The 24,346-nt window shown below is 37.8% G+C and overlaps 1 protein-coding gene across 1 annotated transcript; it reads left to right on the top strand.

The window, feature by feature from the left end:
* Window positions 1-1,485: 1,485 nt before the first annotated feature.
* Window positions 1,486-23,631, top strand: impg1a (interphotoreceptor matrix proteoglycan 1a). The gene is made up of 17 exons (XM_084432592.1): window positions 1,486-1,855; window positions 2,700-2,912; window positions 5,460-5,626; window positions 7,225-7,256; window positions 7,369-7,415; window positions 7,491-7,606; window positions 10,020-10,169; window positions 10,701-10,759; window positions 10,932-10,952; window positions 11,078-11,256; window positions 12,179-12,240; window positions 13,640-15,278; window positions 15,700-16,976; window positions 18,034-18,253; window positions 18,401-18,611; window positions 22,624-22,700; window positions 23,513-23,631. The coding sequence occupies exons 1-16, from the start codon at window positions 1,759-1,761 to the stop codon at window positions 22,661-22,663; spliced, it is 4,530 nt and encodes a 1,509-aa protein (XP_084288718.1). The 5' UTR covers window positions 1,486-1,758; the 3' UTR covers window positions 22,664-22,700; window positions 23,513-23,631.
* Window positions 23,632-24,346: the final 715 nt, after the last annotated feature.

Below are 24,346 nucleotides of genomic sequence, written 5' to 3'. Positions count from 1 at the left end.
GTATGAATGCACACAAAATATGAAAGCAAGTGGTATTTATTTTAAAGAGAGATGGCAGAAGCACACAATTTTGCATAGTGTTGACAATGAAGACATTTGTACTGTGGCACTTTGTACTGTGGCACACGGAACATGTTCATAATTGATGTCAAAGTAAACCAGTTGAAAAAGTAATTTCATGTACAGGTTGACTTGAATACATGAGGAGGCATTATATGGCTATAATTTAATGGCTGCTGAAAATGGGGTTTGGCATCATAAAAACGGAAAAATAAGAAAAGTTATTTCAAACAGTCTTAAAAATTCACTGTTGCTCGTTGCATTAGTGAACAGAAGAATCGGCTTCTTTCAAAAACATGCAAATGTCTAAGCAAGGGATTCCAATTTTGTTACAACACACAATTGTATCTTACTTGAAGGACACTCAGGCTGATTGAACAATAAAGCATTCGCCAGACAGTGATCCGCTCTCCAGTCATCAAAACAAGACAGTTCAATCGGATCAGACCTCTTTGCAAAAGCCCTTTATCAGGAATTCTGTTTACATAGTAGGGTTGAATCAACAGACAGATTAATTTGTTTGTTTGTAAGACAATTGCAAGGAACCTGTAGTTTTATTCTAAGTTTTATATACTCAGTTTTATGCTATATAAATTACTGGTGTTATGACAGGGCTGGATATTACACACTAGTTTTTTTGATACATTTTCATTTATTATAATACATGAGCATCAGAGCCAATTAAAGTCAGTGTAACCCTGGAGTCACGTTGACATCCTCAGCATCTGATGACGCAACGTCTCTGTCGTCATTTGAAGTGTTCCTGGAAATACTCTCCAGTCTGCACTTCTGATGAATGAGATGAATGATTTTTTTTTCTAAAACAATGCAAACTGTTAAACAAACCATTTACTGACCTGACAATTCTACCATGATCAAATGTGCACAAAACAACATAGCTGATTAGATGTGAGGCGGACTGACATTAAAGAAAAACAGCAGTGAATTCGCATGCAATTCATCTGATGCCAAGGCTTTGGTATTTATAGACCAAGCCTTTGGACCGTCAATATCAGCAGTAATTACTTCTAACTTTCCTCCACTTATCCCTATCACAGGGGTCATAGTTCAAAAGCAGTCAGACTCAACAGGCTTTAAACGGCCATTACAGGTGATCCCAAGAACGGACATCCATTTTTGAGAATGGACACCCTCTTTAAACCAAGCAAGTACACCTCGTCTCCAAACACGCACTGATACGGGAGGCATGATTTCAGCAGCACTGGGGTGAACACTGTTACTTCATGAGGTGCTGCCCAACACGGAGTGGGCGATTGATCTGGCACTGCAGCTGACAGACGCTTGAATGGAAAAGCCAGTAATTGGATGAGGTGGGCGGGCCACGGGTAAAGCAGGATTATGTCTGAGCATCAGATAATCAGATTATTCCAGAAACAGATCTTGCTTTTTTAACTACTTCACTGTAATCTGTCACACAATGTCACGCCTCTACACCAATACTGCATCTCTATCATATATCCCTGCCTGCTTTCTCTCTTTCTGCTTTTAACATTCACAGTGTTGTTTTCTGTGAGACACTGAAAGTCCGTCTCAATTTCCAGGTTTCTTCATTTCCATCTTTAGGTCTCAGTGCTTGACAGCAAGGTCTCAGGGACCATAATGGCTTCTCCAGCTTCTGACGGATATATCCAAGAAAAGGGACTTAGCACCTGAAGTATTGTGCTGTCTTAATACAGCATGGGGTTAGATGTACGACTTGAAGTCAGCATGTCTTTGAAAAGTGGGCATCTCTTCACACTCTTCTTCTTTATACTGTCCGTCACAGGAATTCAAGGTAACAAAGTCAAATTTTACAACAAGATGTAGATGAGGACAGAATTTTCGGTATAAAATTGTGAATTGGTGATTTCTGCTACAGTGTGCAGTGCAGTGTATTAGTCAAACATGAGGTGGCACTTCTAGATGTGTATTATGATACTCAAGTGATTTGAAATTACCGGACACACCAGGAAACAAAATGTTATTCAATGCGTAGTAGAGTGCAACCAAAATGTTGTTTTGATAAAGAACATATATTTGTGTTTTAGTGTTTTATAAGAAACAGTCACAAGTTTCAAATATAGCCACACAAATGACTACAGAGGAAAATGTGTTAAGGATGTTTTTTTGGTATTTGGATCATCAAACAATGAAGTTTTTTTGAACTCTAGATATTCACTAGATACATGTCAACAAGTAGTCATGTGCCATGCATTAAAATATACTGCTTTTGATTTTGCTTTTAGCTTTTCTAAATGATATACAGATTTTCTTTTTACAAATTGTTGCAAAAATGGCCAAAGTAAAATTCAAAGTAAGTTTCTGCAGAATTTAAATAGGTGTATGGCAGAATTTATATAGGTGGAAGCGCACAGTTCCAGATTTATTTTTCAAAATGTAAATTTGCTTGCCATTTGTGCACACAAAAAAAAAACCCATCAATGTCCTTCAAACATGAGTGCAGAAACAAAGCATAGCATTGCAGAATATCCTAATTTTGGGGAAAAAATTACTGTATTGAAAGTCCATGAGGGCTGAGAGCTGATAAATGTCAACTTTCTAAAGAATATTTTGGCAGAAATATGCTGAATTACAATGAAGTTACTAACCTTTTATTTTGAACTTACTATATTTTTCAGACAGAAGAAGGCTAAACCCATTAGAGACTCTTGATGCTAGCAGCTTAACAAACCAAAATGCACCAAAGCAGAATTCAGGGGTCAGAACTATATTTGAAATGGAAAAGCATCGCGTCAAGAGGTCAGATTTCTTCCACTCGGAGGTGAAAGTATGTCCACAGGAGACAATGAGAGAGGTCATAGCCAGCCACCGAACATTCTACACACTGAGAGGTAACTCGCAAACTTATGTACAATAAGCATCTTCCCTGTTAGAAAGGTTAAAAAAATTCTGTCATCATTTCCTCACCCTCAAGTTGTTTTAAACCTGTATGAATTTCTTTCTTCTGTTGAACACAAAGAAAGATATTTTGAAGAATGTCGGAAACCAAACAGTTGATGGACCCCAAACAGTTTTGTTTTCTACAATGGAAGTCAATGGGGTCCATCAACTGTCTAGTTACCGACATTCTTCAAAATACCTTCCTTTGTGTTCAGAAGAAAAAGGAAATTCATACAGGTTTGAAACAACTTGAGGGTGAGGAAATGATGACAGAATTTTCATTTTTAAGTGAACTATTCCTTTAACCCTTTCAAATGCATCAATGGTTTTGTTTAGTACAGTGGCTATCAACCCTATTCCTGGAAGCCCCTCCTTCCCAACACTGCACATTTTGGCTGTGTACCAATTCAGAGGCAGCATCCTTCGAAGGCTGCGAAGTTTGGACTGAGCGTTGTTAAATGGGATGGTCTAACCATAGACTGTAAAAAAATATGGACATAGTGTCCGTGACGTCACCCGTAGGTTTCTGAAGACCGTTTTTGAAGCCTAAAGTGGGCGTGGCCGACCGTCTCCATCTTGGCAGCGCGTCACTCCCGAATTTATTTATTTTTACAGTCAGACAATGAACTGAGGTAACGTGACGGCTAACAGACAGCAGACAAATGGCTAATGATGACTAATGACCACAGCAGCGGGAATCCACCCGTCACTCTAAAGTGGACACCCTTAATTATGCAGAAATTTTAAGGCTTAATATAATTTAAACGGATGAGTTATAAAAAATTGCACAGTCGTCATGAAGGGAAAAATTAGCTGTATAGACCAAAGCCACTTTTTGCACCAGGCTGTAAACATGTTTTTTTCTGCTGTAAAGGTGGGCATTTTAACATGGGGGAGATGCAGATTTGACTCACTTCTGCAGCCGGCCTCAAGCGGCCAGTCGATGAATTGCCGTTGAATTCACTTCCGTGTTGGTTTCAAGAGAGAGACAGGGAGGTTGCCACTTGGGTCTAACCTACGGAGGACTGTTCTTGTTGATGTAACATCTAAAGTAGTTTATGAGAACACATTGTTAGGTACTTTTTGATGACTCTTTGGCCAGAAATATTTTCAGTAGATCAAAAAGTGAATGGTTGATGTAACATCAGTACATTAGAATGTAACAGTGTTACCCTATGAGGATCCTTTGGCGTGATATGAATAGAACGTTTAAGATCCAGGACTCTTTTGCCAGAATAATTTTCAATAGCTCAGATATGGACTACTGTATGACAACCGTTGATGAGCAGCAGCAACGTTTGTACAAGACTTTTCTGAAAGTTATGTTAAACTGTCACAGTTCACAAACTGTCTAAATGTGTTCACCATGGTCCATTAACTAATCACATCTTAGTAAGATATGTCAACATTTGAACCAATTTAAACCGATTCTTTTTTCTTTTTACATTTGTATCATTAGATATTTGAGTAAGTTGAAACCCAATACTTACGTGTAAAAGTATAATTTGGCAATTTTCTCTGCAAAAAAATCTGTTGTCACTGGTGTGAAATGAATTCTGGGGTAGGCAAGGCCACGAAGGATCCATCTGTGTTATCCTTTATTTCACGGAAAACGAAGGACGCATTTGGGGGAGCCTTCGAATTGGGACAGCCTTTGTCGTGCTGCGGTGATGCAGTAGGCCTAAGAAGGATGCAGCCTCTGAATTGGGATGCAGCATTTGGATGTCTCCGTCATCTAACACACCTGATTGAGATCGTGAGAATCTAGCAAAGACTTCCACCCCCAACTATATAGTAGGCGGAAGACAGTGTGTGAGCGTCTGAATTAATAATGTTCATAAAACAGCAGGCGAAAAGTATCCGGATTACTTACTACTGCAGAGATTCTGAATTGCGTATCCGATGGACACTTTACTATCCCATGAGTGAATGGCAGGGAAGCGACACAACTGGCGTCGTGGTCCGTAGGTCACATGACAGTGACAACATGGCGGATGTAGTACATCCGCTTTTCATTCATACTACACAACACACACACATCGTATATAGTACATACTTTTTTAACGGTCACAAAGCAAGTTTCAAAACAAATATAGTACCTATTTTACAGTATGCGAATTTGGACACAGCACAAGACAAGTGTGTCAGACGAAGGAGACATTAAACATATGAATTTAAATTCAAATTTAAAAACGCTCTTTTATGTATCCACCATATAACTTGTATATACATTCAAATTTAGAGAAATATATCCAGTAAGTTGAGAGAAAATGTACACTATATCAGAGAATAATCAGGCATAATTAGTCAAAATTAGATAAGAAATTGTCTAATATGAATTAATTAATGAAACACCTCTGTTGATTTGATCTGTTGTCTTGATTTATATTTGATTGCAATTCAGCAATACAGAAGAATATATTTTAATATACAAAACAGATTCAGAAAGATGGACATATGCTGTGAAAGACTTTTTTGTAATTTATTGACATTGTCAGTTTGCCAGGAGGCTGTATGGGAGGCTTTCCGGATCTTTTTGGACAGAATTCCCAGCAACTCGGAGTACCAGAAATGGGTCCACACATGCCAGCACAACTCCCTGTGCATCTCAGATCTCGCCATGAATTTCAGCCATTCGCAGGAACACGTAGACATGGTCTACAGGGTAAACTAATCAAAAATGCACACAATACTATATAGTCAAAAGATGTCATAAAACTGGAATGTGTGTGTGTGTGTGTGTGTGTGCACAGCAAAAACTCCAGTGTTAAACTGTCCTGGAAGTTTATTTGGCTCCACACTGAAGAGTGTTAAAGTTTTTGAGATAATTAAGTGATTTTTGAGTGATGATTGACCATTATTGAAGACACCTGATGTTAACAAGCAGAATCTAAATTTCTAAATCAAAATTTTAAGTCCCTTTATGGTGATCAGTGTTTGTTTTAGTTGGGCTTCTGTCCCTTAAATTTAGAATTTTAGATTTTGTTTGGCTGCTGTAACTGAGTTATAACAGCCAGATGAACAAAGAGAAATGGTGATCTGATGGTTTTGGTTGTGTTTTGACATAATCATTATTTATTGATTATAACAGCACTGTCCTTGTACAGCATAATAGCATTAGCATTTTCAGTGTAATCCAACGGATTTCTTAAAAAGTTGTTTTAATACAAAACCTTTGATTTTTTACATTTATTTAGACACACAGATATCAAGAATCAGCCCGTGAATCTCAATAATGGTGACAATAATAAAGCATGTTGCAGTGCATTCTGGGTGCCACAAATCAAAACTCATTCATGGCTCCCATAATGCATTGCGGTATGAATAAATTAGGATCTGAATTGTCTTAGTAATTTACTTTATTCTTAATATTTTGTTTTTATTTCTGCTGTTTTTATGTGACTTTTTAGTCGCTTGTTTTCTAATATTCAGAGTTGATCTGTTTATCTGAATATGCTGTTTGTCACCATAGTTGAGATTCTTACGCTGATTCTTGATGTATGTGTGTGCACTGCCTACATGAAAGGTTTTTTAGATGATTAATTTTTTTTTTTCAGAACAACTTCTAAGAAATGCTTTGGATTATTTTGAAAAAGCTTGATCTTATACTGTAATCAACAATATAATTCTAACTCTATATGAGTTTGGTGATTCAGGTCAAATGATAATTATGTCAAAACACAACCAACACCACCAGATCATCTTTTCTCTTTGATCATCTAGCTGTTATAGCTCAGTTACAAGAGCCAAACTAAATCTAATGTTAATAATTTAAAGGTCTTGAGCTCAATTAAAGCAAACACCGATCACCATAATGGTAACTTACAAATTGTGATTTTCTCCTTTGGTGATTCTGCTTGTCATAACATCAGGTGTCTTCAATAATGGTCAATCATCACTCAATTAATCACTTAATTATCTCATTAACTTTAGCACTTCACAGCTTCAGTGTTCATTTAACACTCATATTTTAACACTTTAACACTCTTGAGCGTGGAGCCAAATAAACTCCCGGGAGAGGTTTAGCTGTGTACACTTTAAAAAGTGGTAACCTGAAATTAATACCTTAAAGAGCTATTTCTAACCATAAAAGTAAGGTCGATTAATCTATATTAAAAAATATTTTTTTTTTTACTTAAATGAATCCAGTAAATTTAAAAGTTGCAATTTTTAGGTTACCATTTTTCTAGAGTTTTTAGTCAATGGCCAAAAAATTTATGTTTAATCAAAATTCTCCTGTAATGATTTTCCTTTTCTTTACAGAGGTTGAATAAGAATAGTGACAAATTAGAACGGTGAGACGGCATATAATTTCATATCCTGAAAACAGCTATAAGTCATCTATAACAAAAATTATGGACTGTGATTATTTTAATATCATGATACATATTCAATTTAATTTTATAGAAATATAAGTGAAGAGCCAGCAACCGATGAAGCACAAGAAATGGAAGGTATTGTTTTTGGTCTTCAGTGAGAAGTTTTCATAATTTTGGTAAGCCGACCTAAGCTCAATTTCTGTTGTTCAGGTTCAGAGGAAGTCCTGACTGAAGCAGCAGTACATGAATTTGTTCCCACAGCAGCTGAATCTACTACTGTATCTACTACTGTCCGCACTACAACAGACACCTCTACTGCCTCACAGGTCTGGAGCACATTTGTCTAACATACTTCATATACTTAATTTTCACATTAAACAACTGGAAGCAGTGCTTGCTAGAAATTCACTTTAAAAATATAGTGACTGCATTTCAATCATTACACAGTGTTATTTATAAGCAGCCTTTGCTCTGCTGTCCATGACCGTGGGCCATGACCACCAGGCCGATAAGCCTTAGCTTAAGCTTAACTTCTAAGACAGATAAGGTAGTACGGATTTGCAACATAAATTGCGCAGGATTCACCCTGTAGCTATATTAGGTGTAGCTTCATAGCACATCAGAACTGTGTGCAGATCTAGCTGCAGCAACATCCACAGTATACACTGCTTTCTCAACTGTCTTGTGGGAAATGGTGGTGGCTGGTGGAGGAGGGTGGTTCATTTTACAGAGCTTAACTTCAACACCAATTAAACACACCTGATCCAGCTAGGGTCTTCAGGATGGCTGAGTTGTGTTCAGCTTTTAGACCTCGGCTTCATTTAAGTCAATTTTTTTATGCCCTACCCTTGCTAACTTCCCTCTGACTCGTTCACTCGGATGTACATCATTGCTTACGTTGCATTAGTGCCCACTACTGGCAGAACCCTGCGCCCTTGGAGTTCCTGTTGTGAGGTCACAATCCTGTTGCATTGCGGTCTATGGATTCGAGTACATATTGAGTGGACTCATTTACTCGGATCAAAATCAAGGGGTTGAGAGTCGGTCCAAATAAACTTCAAAATGGCGGTGGGGATTCCCAGAGGGGAAGTGCTTAGGGATGTTCGTGAGTAAATGTCTAAAAGTGGAGTTAAACGCAACCATACACTCACAATCTTCCCTAAGTACTTACCCTTGGGAAAACCAATCCTCCATTTTGAAGTGTGTTCCACTTCAAGTGGACAAGGAAAGTTTATATGGACAGACCCTCAACCCCTTGATTTTGACTGAGGCAGCGAATCTACTTACACTTCAGGCAGCTCCATATCCCACAATGCAACATGACTTTGATGTGATTAATATAATATAATATAATATAATATAATATAATATAATATAATATTACTAATAATATATACTAATAATATACTAATATACTATAATAAAAATACTCAACTGCGATGATGAAGTTGGTCAGTGTCTCACAACTGGCATATAAAGAGATCTGCCAGAAACCAAAATATTTATCCAGAGTAGAGAACAAGATTGCCTTTGATAACTTTGGAGCAATATTTTTGAATGCGGGGATCATGAATCTTTGACATTTGCCTGCTTTATTAAAGGAGAAGTTCACTTTCAAAAAAACTTTTGCTGATAATTTACTCACCCCCATGTCATCCAAGATGTCCATGTCTTTCTTTCTTCAGTCGCAAAGAAATTAAGGTTTTTGATGAAAACATTCCAGGATTTCCCCCCATGTAATGGATTCTATTGGGACCCAAACGGTAGAAGGTCCAAATGACAGTTTAAGTGCAGCTTCAAAGGGCTTTAAACGATACCAGACGATGAATAAGGGTCTTATCTAGCGAAACGATCGGTCATTTCCAAAATAAATAAAAAAGTTTAAGTTTTATAAGCACAAACGCTCGCCTTGCTCTGTTCTGTGATGCGCGTTCGTGACGTCACGTAATACGCAATTACGTTGAAAAGGTCACGCTTGACGTGTTTACAAATGTGCAGGAGGAGGACCATATACACATTTTCAAATGTATTTGTGTCAGTTTATCGTTTAAAATGCCCATTTCGTGTGCGTATCCTGGGTGTTTTAATATTAAAAAGCCAAAAAGAACATTTTCTTCAGGACAGAAATTTTTCAAGCGTGACCTTTTCAACGTAATTGCGTATTACGTGACGTCACGAACGCGCATCACAGAACAGAGCAAGGCGAACATTTGTGCTTATAAAACTTAAACTTTTTTATTTATTTTGGAAATGACCGATCGTTTCGCTAGATAAGACCCTTATTCATCATCTGGTATCGTTTAAAGCCCTTTGAAGCTGCACTTAAACTGTCATTTGGACCTTCTACCGTTTGGGTCCCAATAGAATCCATTACATGGGGGGAAATCCTGGAATGTTTTCATCAAAAACCTTAATTTCTTTGCGACTGAAGAAAGAAAGACATGGACATCTTGGATGACATGGGGGTGAGTAAATTATCAGCAAAAGTTTTTTTGAAAGTGAACTTCTCCTTTAAGAAATTACAGGTCTACAATTGAGCTTCTTTAACTCTAGGTAAGGCAATTTACAATGTGTGCTATTCCTGTATGACAAAGTATCTTTTTTTCAGCACTTTCATGAATACTTCAATTTAAATATTTGTTATTTAACCTGTAAAGTTGCCTAAACCTTTTGGGGAATAATGCAGGTTATACATTGTTGCAGTACTTGTTTAATAGTTCTTGTGTGCTATATTTTCAGGAGTTGGATCTTCACAATGTGGTTCCAGAGCAGCCAGTACATCATGTCATAGAGTTCAGCGTTACACTGGTGGACCACGGGTATCAAGAAATACTGAGAGGTGCCGATTCACCTCAGTATCATGACCTGTCACAGCATCTTCAAGATCAGGTTTGTGAAAATGACCAAACAGTGATCCACCATTCAGTGTTTTTGAGGAATCAAAGCTTCAACGGGTTAAGAGGCTTCACCAGGGTTAGACTGAGGGATCTAGGGACAGAAGGGGTTGTAGGAAATGTAACGTTTTGTCAATCTGTTGGAAGACTTTCTATTCTGTCTTGAAAATTATGGATTGTGCTACCTGGCGGTATTAGTTTATACATTTGCCTAAATGTATATAATGGGCAACCAATGGAATCTTGTTTCTGCCATGGAATAAAAAAAATACAAAAGATAATTGTGACTTTTTATCTCACAATCCTGACTTTTTCCCTCAGCATTGTGAGATATAAACTCGCAATTGCAAGTTATAAGTCCAATTTTTAGGAAAAAAGTCCGAATTGTGAGATGTAAACTCACAATTGCGAGCTATAAAGTCAGAACTGCGAGAAGTCGCTACTACCTTTTTTAAAATGTTTTATTCAGTTGTGGAAACAAGCTTCCAGCAACATGTTAAACTGTACACTTGTCTGTTTGTTGCAGATGCAACATGTTTTCAAAGACCTACCTGGATTTATGGATGTCCACGTGTTAAGAATTAGGTAGGTGTACTAAAAAAATAAAAATAAAAATAATAATGATAACATTCACACTGACATTTGTGTTTGTATCTCCATCATTAGCTGTTCATATTTCACCAGGGAAGTGTTTGTGTATATCTGATTTCTCTGTTGCATTTTACTTTACATCTTTGTATCCTTTCCTACATGCAAGCGAGGCGGAAGAGCCTGAGGGGTAAAAGTTACATATGTATATAATGTGCTGTGTAGAATCACCTTTAGTATTATCCATTTATTTCTTGGATAAAAAGCATCTGCTACATAAATAAATGTAAATGCATACTGCCTCCATTTCTCCAGGGCTGGAGGAATATCTGCAGTCTACTCGGCTGTTTTTGAGACTATTGTACCAAGCATTGCTGATGAACGTCTTGGCACAGTTGTTTCATCTACAGGACCAAGTCTGAAGGACATGATAGTTAAAGCACTGAGCAAAAAGACCTCTCTTCTTGATCTTAATTCACTGACATTTGATACAGGTACATGCACAAATAAAAATGAAGGGTAACACTTTATAATAATGGTCCGTCATTAATAAGTAACTATGCAGGAACTAATGCAGGACTAATGAGTAGTTCTACATTAACACTTCAGCTACTACTATTAACTAATATGGAAACAATATGAACTAATCAGTAAGTAATATCGAATTTAGGACTACGATAGTTCCTTATTAGGTAATCAATAGTTACTTAATGAGATTGGCATCATTAAGAACTAATAAGTAATTATGACAACTTATAAAGAATGACTAATTAATTACTAATCACAACATTATCGTGTCTGAGACGTTAGTAATTATCTTTTTTTACCTTCAACGTGGTCATAAAATTCATCACTACTTACTCAGGTGTTACCTAGTCACTCTTCAAGGACTACTTGTGATCTGGACCATTATTTTAAAGTGAAAAAGATGTTTTTCACTTTAAAATAATGGTCCAGATCACTAGTAGTTCCTGCATAGTGACTAGCTAACACTTGAGTAAGTAGTGATGTATTTTATGACTATTTTCATAGTAAAAATGATGACTGATTACGTCTCAGACACACGATAATGTTCTTTATAATTTGTCAGTTAGTTAATAGTTATTAATGAAGCTAATCTCATTAAGTAATTATTGATTACCTAATAAGGAATAATCTCCTAAATTTTATATTACTTACTGATTAGTTAAGCTTGTTTCTTAATTAGTTAATAGTAGTAGCTGAAGTGTTAATGTAGAACTGCTCATTAGTCCTTCATTACTTCCTGCATAGTTACTTATTAATGACGGACCATTATTATAAAGTGTTACCAAATTAAGTTCTGTGTACAATTTAAATAAATAAAAAAGTCGTTTAATTATATTTTACAAGTTAATTACAGTTTTTACAAGTTGTGTACAAATTCTCTCTCATCAGGCAAAGACCAACCTTCAACCAGAACGCCTGTCACTGAGGTTTCTGAAGACATAATAACTGAGGTGACTAATCTCATATAATAAAACAATGAGGTACAAGAGACCATTTTATATGGTCGACATGGATAAAGGGGCACAACTTACAAATGCCTGAAACTAAGGGTGCTCCGATCAGGATTTTTGGGGCCGATCACCGATCAATGGCAGCAGTATTGGCCGATACGATTACTGAAATAAATAATACTATTCTTAACAACAATGCATTTATAGAACAATTTAAGAGATGAGAAAGTATCATGAATTGACAACTCTTTATTAATTGGTAAGCAACATATTCCATTCCCTCTCTTAAAACTTACTTAGAGCTTAACAAATATAGCATTCCTGTGAAATAAATAATAAAAATAAAGAAACAGAACAGTCTTTATCAACAAAAGTAATAAAATGTAAAACAACACTGCATCATCTACACTGTATAAGTTAAATATACAGTTGTAAATGAACTTATTCAACCCCCATTGCAAATCAGGTTTATTGACTAAATGTACAGACTTTCAGTTGTTTGTAATGAACAAATCAAAAAAAAGTAATTGAAATAGCTCAACACAACAAATGTTTCAAGTGGTTTCCCCAATTTTCAACTTAAAATGCAACTTTTTGACTTCTGCATTCTCAAATATATTCAACCTCTTCATGGCAAGCATCTTCAGTAGTAGAACACGCTTTTGCTTTCATGACCTGCTTCAAATGAGATGCAGGCTATAACCAGACACCAGCTTCTGGCAGAGTTTCTGAGGAATCTTAGCCCATTCCTCATCCTCATGAGCAATGGCCTCCAGTTCAGTAATATTCTTGGGCTTGTGTGCTATAACCGCCTTCTTAACTGGGATTTGGATTTTGGGGAAGTTTGGGCTTTTAGGGAAGAACAAAAGCACACCGCTGTGAAGGAAAGAAATGTACTAAAATCGCACAGCCCTAGTTTCTTGCTGTCATTGCTGTAGGGATGCAATGTCTCTGCTGTCCGCAAAAAGACATTGCAAATGTCCTTTTCATACACCTGGTAGAACTACCAGACTGGTGAATGTAGTGAAGCAATTTTAGCTGCGCATAAAAAATTGTCTCGTGAGTTTTCTGATCTGCCTTTATAGAGACCACCAATCAAACTATATAAAGCTATTATCGGCCGATAGCTATTGGTGCCCAATCAATCGCAACACCCTTACCAGAAACGCCTTCCATATTGACAATATAGAACAACCTCAAGTGCTTTGTTTTAAAAAACAGTTACCAAATAAGCGAGAGATGCCATTTAGTGTAAAATGCACTACCAGGACCAGAACTGGCTGTTTTAAGTCTTTTGTGCTTCATGTTTTTTTTTGTTTTTTTTGCTGTTTTACAGAGAATAACACTAGCATAACATCTTTAAATGCAACAACATAATTGTACATCTGTTAATTTGCAGTCCTCTGATCGAGATTCATATGGTGACCTCAGTTTTCCAACAAAAGAAACCAAGACTGAAGTTCATCTTTCCTCAGATGACGATGAGAATGTTTTGGAGACCATTTTACACACAACTGTAGACACAATCAGCGCCACAACAGCAAAATCAACAGTTGAACCTGAGAATGAGGCAGTCATTATACACCAGCTTGAAACTATTAAAGGGGAAACTGGTGAGCTCATAAAGATTCCACCAGTAGAGGAAGCTCCTGCTGACGATGACAGCAAACCAGTTGTTATTGTTGATAAAGACAACAATCTGGCTCCAACATCTTCAGTTGCTATCTCAGCATTACCCTCGAGTGGAGAACAGCCTAGAACTACAGAGAAACCTACACCTGAGAGTGACTTTAATCTAAACACAATACCAGAAGATGACATCATGTTTAACCCAGTAACCACCACCCCCATTTTGTTCACCACCGCTACAACCGTAAGTCCTGGGTCTGAACAACCAAGGTTGGCCGTCACAACCGACTTCACCATCACCCTACAACCTTCAACTGAACCAATTGATCCAATAACTGAAGTTACAGATTCTAATGAAATTCCAGAGGTGCCTCACACAGTAATTGTACTAAAGGAGGAAGATACCAAAATGGTGATGGCTGAACCAGTGGAAGAAACTAAGTCTGAGGTTGATTTACCCATGGTAAAGGTTGTGACAACAGAAACTGTAGAAGTAACTGGATCTCAGGGAGTAACTGAAGATTCTGTTGTTTTAGAAGATCAGGTATTCCGACCTGAAGAAGTGACTATGGTAACAGAATCTCATACAGAGTATAGCACATTAGAACCTGTGAGAACGACTGCGGCACCAGAACCAGAAGGAGATTGGATTGGAAAACCAACTAAACAGGATGAAGTGGCAGAACGAGAGGGAAAAGTTTTAGAGGAAGAAACAGAGGTCATTATAGAATCAAAAGAAGATGTTGAGGAACATAAAACTGACGAGGAGATTAAAGTGAGAGAAGAGGAGGATGTTCAGGTAACTAGGAAGCCAGGAACTGAGGCAGTACAACCCAAGGAGGAACCTCGTTTAACAGAACTTGAAGAAGAGGGTGAGGTGGTGGAACCTGAGAGAGAAGCTGATGAATCAAAGCCTTCTGATGTGGTAGAATATGAGGAAGGTATCAAAACTGAAGAGCCTGATGTGGAGATAGCAAGTGAAGTCCCCAAACCTACTGAAGGTTCAACAGAACCTCCTTCAGAGATGATTAAGATTATACCACCAGAGATTTCTGTGACAGAAATTTACCTTAAGAACAATGACTATTACCAACCTGTAAGTGATAATTTACCCTTTGTGCCAGTTGACCGTGTTCAACCAGAAATGGACATTGCTAAACCTGAATATGTGGAAGACTTTGGGCTTGAGGATCCAAACTCCAAAACTGAGGTTACTGAGGGAGTTCTTGAGATACCAGATATGGTTATAGAGGACACCACCACAAAACCAGAAGTGGCTGATGTTCACCCTACCGTATCAACTGCCTCAGAATCTCTATCTGAAATGGTCACAGAATCAGCTTCGAAGAAAGAAGAGGACTTACCATCTGTTGTTGGAGATACTGAGGAGCCACAGCTCACGGATATAGGTGAGAGAGATATGCTATGTGTGTTACTAAAATGTTTGTCAGAATGTTTTTTAGAATCACCTTTGAAAAGGTTCACATGGGAATATGTATGGCAAAGAGCCAAAGTTTTGGCATCATCTGAAACACTGGAGACATCCATACAAGTTTCCAATAACAGATCTGATTACTGAACTTTACAGGGTCTTTAATTTAAATTTGATTTAAATATAAGTTAAGAAAGGCTAAAGAAGGAAAAAGAAGGAATAAAGAAGGAAAAAGATACCTGAGTGCAGAAGTGACAGGAGCTGTTTTAGGTGAAAGTCTTCTGCTACATCTATCGGGGATAGGAGAATTAAGATTGCAGGACAGTCATATTGATCCACGTAAATAACTATTTTCCATTTTACATGTAATTTCTAACCTGTCATTTTTGATTTCCCAGAGGAAGACACTAAGACAGAGGTTGTCCTTATAGAACAAGAGGAAGAAAATGCATCACTGCCCACTGATATACTTGCAACTGATACACCTTTGACAACTTCACCTGCAGACCATGATCTTTTTGAAGTAGTCCTAACAGATGTATCGATCGTTACTCCGACATCTTTGGAAAAGGATTATGATTCACCAACTGAAAATGTACAATCAACTGTTGTCCAGGATGTTGTATTTAAAGAGTCCGAAAATGACAAAGTGCAGAATGTGGAAACTGAGGACCCATTTACTAATTTAAAAGACCTAGCCACGGAGTTAGAGCAAATAGATGTAGTAAGTACTGAAGTGCCGAATGTGGAAACTGAGGACCCATTTACTAATTTAAAAGACCTAGCCACGGAGTTAGAGCAAATAGATGTAGTAAGTACAGAAGTGCCGAATGTGGAAACTGAGGACCCATTTACTAATTTAAAAGACCTAGCCATGGAGTTAGAGCAAATAGATGTAGTAAGTACTGAAGTGCCGAATGTGGAAACTGAGGACCCATTTACTAATTTAAAAGACCTAGCCACGGAGTTAGACCAGATAGATGTAGTAAGTACTGAAGTGCCGAATGTGGAAACTGAGGACCCATTTACTAATTTAAAAGACCTAGCCATGGAGTTAGACCAAATAGATGTAGTAAGTACTGAAGTGGCGAATGTGGAAAATGAGGACCCATTTACTCATTTAAAAGACCTAGCCACGGAGTTAGACGACCAAATAGATGTAGTAAGTACTGAAGTGCCGAATGTGGAAACTGAGGACCCATTTGCTAATTTAAAAGACCTAGCCACGGAGTTAGACCAAATAGATGTAGTAAGTACTGAAGTGCCGAATGTGGAAACTGAGGACCCATTTACTCATTTAAAAGACCTAGCCACGGAGTTAGACCAAATAGATGTAGTAAGTACTGAAGTGCCGAATGTGGAAACTGAGGACCCATTTACTAATTTAAAAGACCTAGCCACGGAGTTAGACCAAATAGATGTAGTAAGTACTGAGACCATTGACCTCTTGAGTTATGACAATGGATATTCTTTTCCAAATGAAGGATATCCCTTGGAGACAACAAAAGTGCCATCACTAACGTACTTCACAACTCCCTCAATGACCACTGCGAGCAAAGGCAAAGAACTAATTGTGTTTTTCAGTTTGCGTGTCACAAACATGATGTTCTCTGAAGATCTTTTCGATAAGAGCTCTACAGAATACCGATCATTGGAAAACAGATTTGTTGAACTGGTGAGTGCAGCTATTTCAGATGTTGATTTCTGTTGATTGTGGTGAGCAGTGATATTCTACAGTGAGAGAACATACAACTCTTTATTTTCTTGATTCATTTAAGTAAAATCACTGACATTTTTTTTTCATCGGTTCATGATGACTACAGGACACCACTTGCTGAACTAACATGCAACATAAGGCGCGTTTCCATTACAGATTTGCGCAAAATTTTTGCGTTTTTTTTTTCTCGAAATGTCGACAAAAAAACGATTGCAAAATGACGTTGTTTCCATTAACCGATGTTATGCGACTAAAACTTCTTTTTTTCCTCTCGCGATCAGTAAAATCATTCCAAAATGGAGGTTTATGTACTAATCCCAGCCACTGCACTGGCCATTATTATTAATCGAAGGAGATGTATGTGTGTTTTCCAAGCATTAATGGTAAGGAATGACCCTTATACTTGTGAGCAGCACATGAGGTGTTTCTGGGTGTTTCTCCCTCATATCTGCTTTATTTGAGGTTTAGAATCCATTATTGCTGTAATTATTTTGTATTATATGAATTCTTAAAAACTCTGTCTTGTATTCTGTCCAAACACACCGCGTCGTCTACGTCAGCTGACCTGTAAATGCGCAAAAACTGTTTCCATTGCAGTTTTGCGAAATATTTATTTTTCGAATTGCCTGAAAAACCTCCTCATGCGAGAGTAAAAACTTTTTCGCGATAAATGGGAGTTTTTGCGAAAATTACGTGTTTCCATTAAACGTATTTTCAATTCGCAATTTTAATTTGCGCAATTTGAAGGGTAATGGAAACGTGGCTATAGATGGGTCTTGTCACAATAATGTAGCACATTGCAGCTTTATTGTAATGTTTATCGTTGCATACTCTATATATAAATTATTTTAAGATCATGAGGCGGTATACAGTTTATACTATGCAGAATGGTATTATTCTTTTCAAGGTTATCACTTAGGTTAATAGAAGGTCCTTCCGCTAACTCCTGTAATTGTCCAGTGATTTTTGTATGGTGAACATACATAAATTATGCTTTTGTCTCCTCTGTGCACAGCTACTTCCATATCTACAGTCTAACCTAACAGGCTTTAAGCAGTTAGAGATCCTTAACTTCAGAAATGGAAGTGTGGTGGTCAACAGCAAGGTGAAATTTGCCAAGTCTGTGCCGTACAACATTACTCAGGCTGTCCAGCATGTCTTGGAGGAGTTTTGTGATGCTGCAGCCCAGCGTTTGGACATAGAGATCGACAGCCATTCCCTAGACATAGAACCAGGTAAGAGTCTTACCTTTGTAAGCATCCATTACTATTGATTTCAAACTAGATCAGTCAGTCTGGAAAGCAGAAACATGGACAGAACTTCTCACAGAAGGCAAAGAATTGATACAACTTAGATGAGTCTAATTTGTTCTTTCATTTTAGCTGATCAAGGTGACCCTTGCAAGTTTCTTGCCTGCAACGAGTTTTCGAAGTGCGTGGTGAACCTCTGGACAAAGGAAGCACAATGTTTATGTGACCCAGGCTATGTAACGCTGGAAGGACTGCCATGTCAGAGCCTCTGTGTGGTCCAGCCTGATTTCTGTCTCAATGGAGGAGAGTGTGAGATTGTACCAGGGCATGGTGCCGCTTGCAGGTACCTCAGCGAACAATCATATATAGATATAAACAGTTAAATTCTACAATCTAAATTCAACTCAATTCTGCTTCGGAATTGAATGAAATGCTCTTGTTTTTACCTTAAGTAAATCAAGTTTCTTACTCTTCGCTAGCTAACTTGTTTAATACATTTATAGTGGGACATTTTTTCCAGCACTCCAGTAGTTTTGCTTATGCTTTGTGGTAATTTCTTCAAATGTTTTAAAAATGTAAGCAGAGGGATGCTGCTGTATAGCTGTGAAGGATCTCTTTAAAGGGTTAGTTCACCCAAAAATGAAATTTCTGTCATGAATTACTTCTACGTCAGAATGCCGACTTTACATATTTCCGGGCCTTGAAAGTTGCAATGACGTTGCTGCCTATATGGCTGATTCAGAAACCTCTCGGATTTCATTAAAAATATCTAAATTTGTGTTCCGAAGATGAGCGAAGGTCTTACGGGTTTGGAACGACATGAAGGTGAGTAATTAATTACAGAAATTTGTTTGGGGTGAACTAACCCTTTAATAGTAAAACCTCCATTGTACATGTTCTAACTGTCTCTCTTGAACCTTTTAGATGTCCTGTAGGTAAATTCTGGCACTTTATCGGGGAGAGATGTGCAGAGCTGGTCTCCGTGTCACTAGACCCCTTTCTTTCCCTAGTGTGCCTCGTGGGGGTGCTCGCCTTTCTTTATGCCATCATTTCTCTCTTGTTATCTATGTGCAGGAAATGTGTACGGACCAGAAAGACACTAACTCTAGTGTAAGCAGGTCTTTTTTCGTCAGATTTTCTGATTTTTTTTTTTTTTTTGCGGTTAAATCATTTGTTGTGTTAAAGATACCAAAGACAAGATATACAATTAAATTTATCTTTGTAATTTTGACTAGACAAATAGATAATACAAATGTAAGCAACATACCAAATGCAAATTCTTTATTTCTTATGTTAGGAATGTTCCAGGTCCAGTACCCAAGTTATTCAGTTTGTAAGAACAAACAAAAAATAGTTTGTTGCATACTAACGCAATTTTCATCTGTTTTTACAAAGAGAAGAAATTCCTTTAATGGCATATTGCTGTGAAAAAAGCATACAAATTAATTTTAATAATATCTTTCTTAAGCGAACTATTCACAGTTAATTCGAAATATATGTTATTTACAAAATTGCTTTGCATAAAATGTATAACATCTTTACTTGCTTCCCAGTCTATTCTTCATGTGATTCTGTTCTAAACACATTTATGAACACACTTTTAAACTCTCATTAGATATACATCTCATTCCTTAGTTTCATTCTGTGCCTTTTATCTTTGGGATAGTATCTTTTCATTGACTGAACAATCAGATGTCTCTGTTCCAGCCTAACTGGATTAACTAGAGCCTCCACAAGTACAAATTATTCAAGAAAAATTCAAAAAAATCTAAAGTCTTGCATACATTGATTGCAATATCCCATTTACTGAAGTCAATATACACTCACCAGCCACTTTATTAGATGCACCTCTTCAACTTCTCGTTAAGGCAAAGATCTAATCAGTCAATCACATGGCAGTAACTCAGTGCATTTAGGCATGCAGACATGGTCAAGATGATCTGCTGAAGTTCAAACTGAGCATTAGAATGCATGAATGTATGAATGAGGCATTTATATAGCGTTTTAATGTGTACTACTGTACACCCAAAGCGCTTTACAATCATGTTGGAAATTCTCTCCTCAAGGGTCTCAACCACCACCAGTGTGCAGCATCCGCTTGGATGATGCGACGGCAGAGAACAAAGGCACCAGTGCGTTCACCACACACCAGATATAGGTGGAGAGGAGAGAGAGTGATCGAGCCAATTCAAAGGATGGAGATTATTAGGAGGTCATGACTGATAAAGGCTAATGGAGGGAATTAGAAGTGCCATGGGATTTTTGATGACCACAGAGAGTCTGGACCTCGGTTTAACATCTCATCCGAAGGACGGTGCTTGTTACAGTACATTGTCCCCGTCACTATACTGTGGTGTTCGGACCCACACAGACCACAGGGTGAGCAGCGCCCCCTACTGGCCTCACTAACCCCTCTTCCAGCAGCAACCTAGTTTTCATAGGAGGTGTCAAATCCAGGTACTGACCAGGCTCAACCCTTTCATTGCTCAACCAGTCTTGGGCTACTGGGTGATATGGCTATGGCTGCGGAATAAATGTGATTTAAGTGACTTGGCATGTGAATGTGGCATGGTTGTTGGTGCCACACAGGCTGGTCTGAGTATTTAAAATAAATAATAAGTAAATATCCAGTGGGCAAAGCTCTGTGGGCAAAGATGCCTTGTTGATGCCAGAGGTCAGAGGAGAATGGTCAGACAGAGTCAGACTGGTTCGAGCTGATATAAAGGCAACAGTAACACAAAAAAGCATTCGTTACAACCGAGGTGCAGAAGAGCATCTCTGAACACACAAAACTTCGAACCTTCTCTAGCAGATGAGCTGCAGCAGCAGAAGACACACCGGTGACACTCCTGTCAGCAAAGAACAGGAAACTGAAGCTACAATTCACACGGGATCACCAAAATTGGACAAAAGATTGGAAAAACTTTACCTGGTCTGATGAGTCTGGATTTCTGCGGCGACATTAAGATGGTCGGGTCAGGATTTGGTGTAAATAACATGTAAGCATGGATCCATCCTGCCTTGTGTCAAAGGTTCAGGCTGATGGTGGTGTAATGGTGTGTGGATTATTTTCTTGGCACACTTTGGGCTCCTCAGTACCAACTGAGCATCATTTAAATGCCACAGTCTACCCGAGTATTGTTGCTGATCATGTGCATCCCTTTATGACCACAGTGTTCATCTTTTGATGGCTACTTCCAGCAGGATAACGCACAATATCACAAAGCTCAAATCATCTCAAACCGGTGTCTTGATCATGACAATGAATTCAATAAACTCAAACGGCCTCCACAGTCACCAGATCTCAATCCAATAGAGCAGCTTTGGGATGTGGAGGAACAGGAGATTCACATCACAGATGTGCGGGTGACAAATCTGCAGTGACTGTGTGATGCTATCATCATCACACAGGATCTCTGAGGAGATCCAGCACCCTTTGAATCTGTGCCATGAAGAATTGGTACTGGTACTAGCAAGATGTACCTAATAAAGTGGCTTGTGAGTGTATATGCTTCCAGTTGCATCTTCCAACAGTGGGCTGAACCGCAGGCATCTTTTCTGATTAGGACACATGTGGTTTTCACATCCTCATGTTAACCAAAACTAAAGAGTATGAACATCGAATTAGTGATTGCAAGGCAGAACCGGTTTGAAATTTCCCATTACGTTTTCTTCTCCAAAATATTATATAACCACCAAATTCCATTTGAAACTTTTACACACATTTTCAGCTCTATGTGGGCTATTTTTGGTTTTTATTCACTAATAAATCAACTTTATCCTTAGTTTGAAAATCTTAAATGTACAATGTTAGATGTTATACACCCTCATGACAATTGGTCCTGTTACTAATTTACGCATTGGCAAAATAAAACATACTGTGATGAATTTGTACAATGTCATTCATACACTTGTATTAGAGTTAATGTTAGAGGTAGAGCTTCATGCTTACATTTTAATTTGTAAGTTTTTGTACAGAATTGCCAATTCGTAAAACAGTTACTTTTTTGCTGCCTTGCAAGCACTTTCAGGACACATTCTAATTAAACCTCTTTTTTTGTTGTAGTTATAATTTAATAGAAAATATTTGCGAACACTTTTCCCATAAAACAGGACTTTACCCAAGGAATCCAAATGAAATGATTTCCAGAATGTTCTAAAACAACAGCCTGTGTTGTACATAGAAACTTTTACTTACTAATGTGTCTTTTTTACAGAAATTGTGATGCCTTACACCTGTGAATTTGTCCTTGGGATATGACATTTTCTTTTTCCCCTTCAGCTGATATTGATGTCTTTCTTTGCCTTTTGAAACTTGAGCTTCATATTGTTGCGTGTGTTGTCCTGTTTTACAGAGGCCGAGACCAGACCACCATACCAGGCCTGACGAGTTAATCACAGATGATCTCCACATTATAATACTGTCCCTGAGGTAAGATCAGATCTCATATCACCTTGTGTTGTGGTTGTTCAAATCAAATCCCAAACTATTAGACCAGGTCTAGCTTAATGTCATGTTGCAGGTTAATGAAATCAAGACTACAATGTTGTGGGGTTACTAGCTGGACTGTACTTCAGCACAATTGAATCCAGTTGAACAATATGGTCCTGTTTACACCTGTTGCACAAAGCCGGTTTCAGATGTTCCAAGGCAAGTTCAAGATTAGTTTGAGCAAACTCTGGTTTTTCGGGCTCAAGGAGGTGGATTGTTTTTTTAGTGGGTTTCATTGCTATGGGAACTTGCGCTACATGGCTTTATTCTGGGTTAGACCAATCAGTTGTGAGTTAAGATGCAATATTTATATAATTATGCATAATTCATATAATACATTCATATAATTATTATATTAATTGACTCACATCATGCATTCTGCTTCAAAACCTGAGTTGACAGAGAACATTTATACCGAGTGTTGTGAGCCAGTTGAACCTGATCTAAACCTGAAACCTGGATTTGGATAGAAACTCTGAAACTCAGAGTTTGTTCAGCTAGCTTTGTGCAACAGGCCACTGTATTTAGTGTCGTCCACTTGTGATCCGATCGACCAAAACGCATCTTAATACCAGGTGTAAACAGGGCCTAAAACTAAGTCATTTTAATATTTTTAATGGATATAGGATTACTTAAATTTGATAACATAAGCATATAATGATGAAAGTACATCCTACATGATTTATATAGATAAACATCTTTTTATCTATTGCACAACATCAATGCAAAATGACTTGTTTCTCTTTTAACAGAAGTGGGACGTGTCATGCTGTCTTCCAATGGTGCTTGTCCAGCCATTAAAAGATGTTCCCATGATCCCACAACTCATGAAGATAGTAGAATGAGTGGCCAAACATCCTGAACAGATGGATAGCCAAGTTGAGTTGCTATTGGTTAATATGTTACATGTCGTTCTCATGAGAACGTTAAGAAACGCAACTGGATTTCAGGTAGAATGTTTTCACAAGGCAGAAATGATTAAGGGTTTTCTCACAATGAGGAAATTCTTCTTGTATGATCATAAAGAATACACTGTTAAAATGTTCTCATAGGTTGGAACATAATTGTTTTGATGTGTAATAATTATAAATTATATATATTTTTTTGTCTTTTAGAATGGTTGTCTTGAGAAGAGAACTTTGTTGCAAACATTATTTGACTGAATGTTAAAGCTACACTGTGTGATATTTTCCCCCATCTAGCGGTGAAATTGTATATGACTACCCAGTAAATATTAGTTTCTGTTCCTTTAAATTCCGAGGGCGTTTTAACTCCTACGGTGGCCGTATTATTCCAAGATTAACATGGCTTCCGGTTCGACTTCGTCCAATTGCGCCTTTAAAACTATCACCTGTGATCCGTCGCAGCACAGATTTATGTTACAAGGTAAACAATACTTTTTCACCATTGACGTGAGGAAAAGTAACGCAAGTTATACTAGAGGTCGTTCTGGCGTTATGCACAGCCATGCTATGTTTAGACAAGCAACTATAAAACTTCGAATTTACACAAATAGGCTGAATTACCCGTCGAGAAGAAAGCAGGCAACTTCGGCGTCCGTTTTAAAATCTTTGCTCCTCATGAGC

The sequence above is a fragment of the Rutilus rutilus genome (genome assembly GCF_951802725.1).
Source record: "Rutilus rutilus genome assembly, chromosome: 15".
NCBI lineage: Eukaryota > Metazoa > Chordata > Actinopteri > Cypriniformes > Leuciscidae > Rutilus > Rutilus rutilus.
This window is presented reverse-complemented; position numbering and strand designations above follow the sequence as displayed.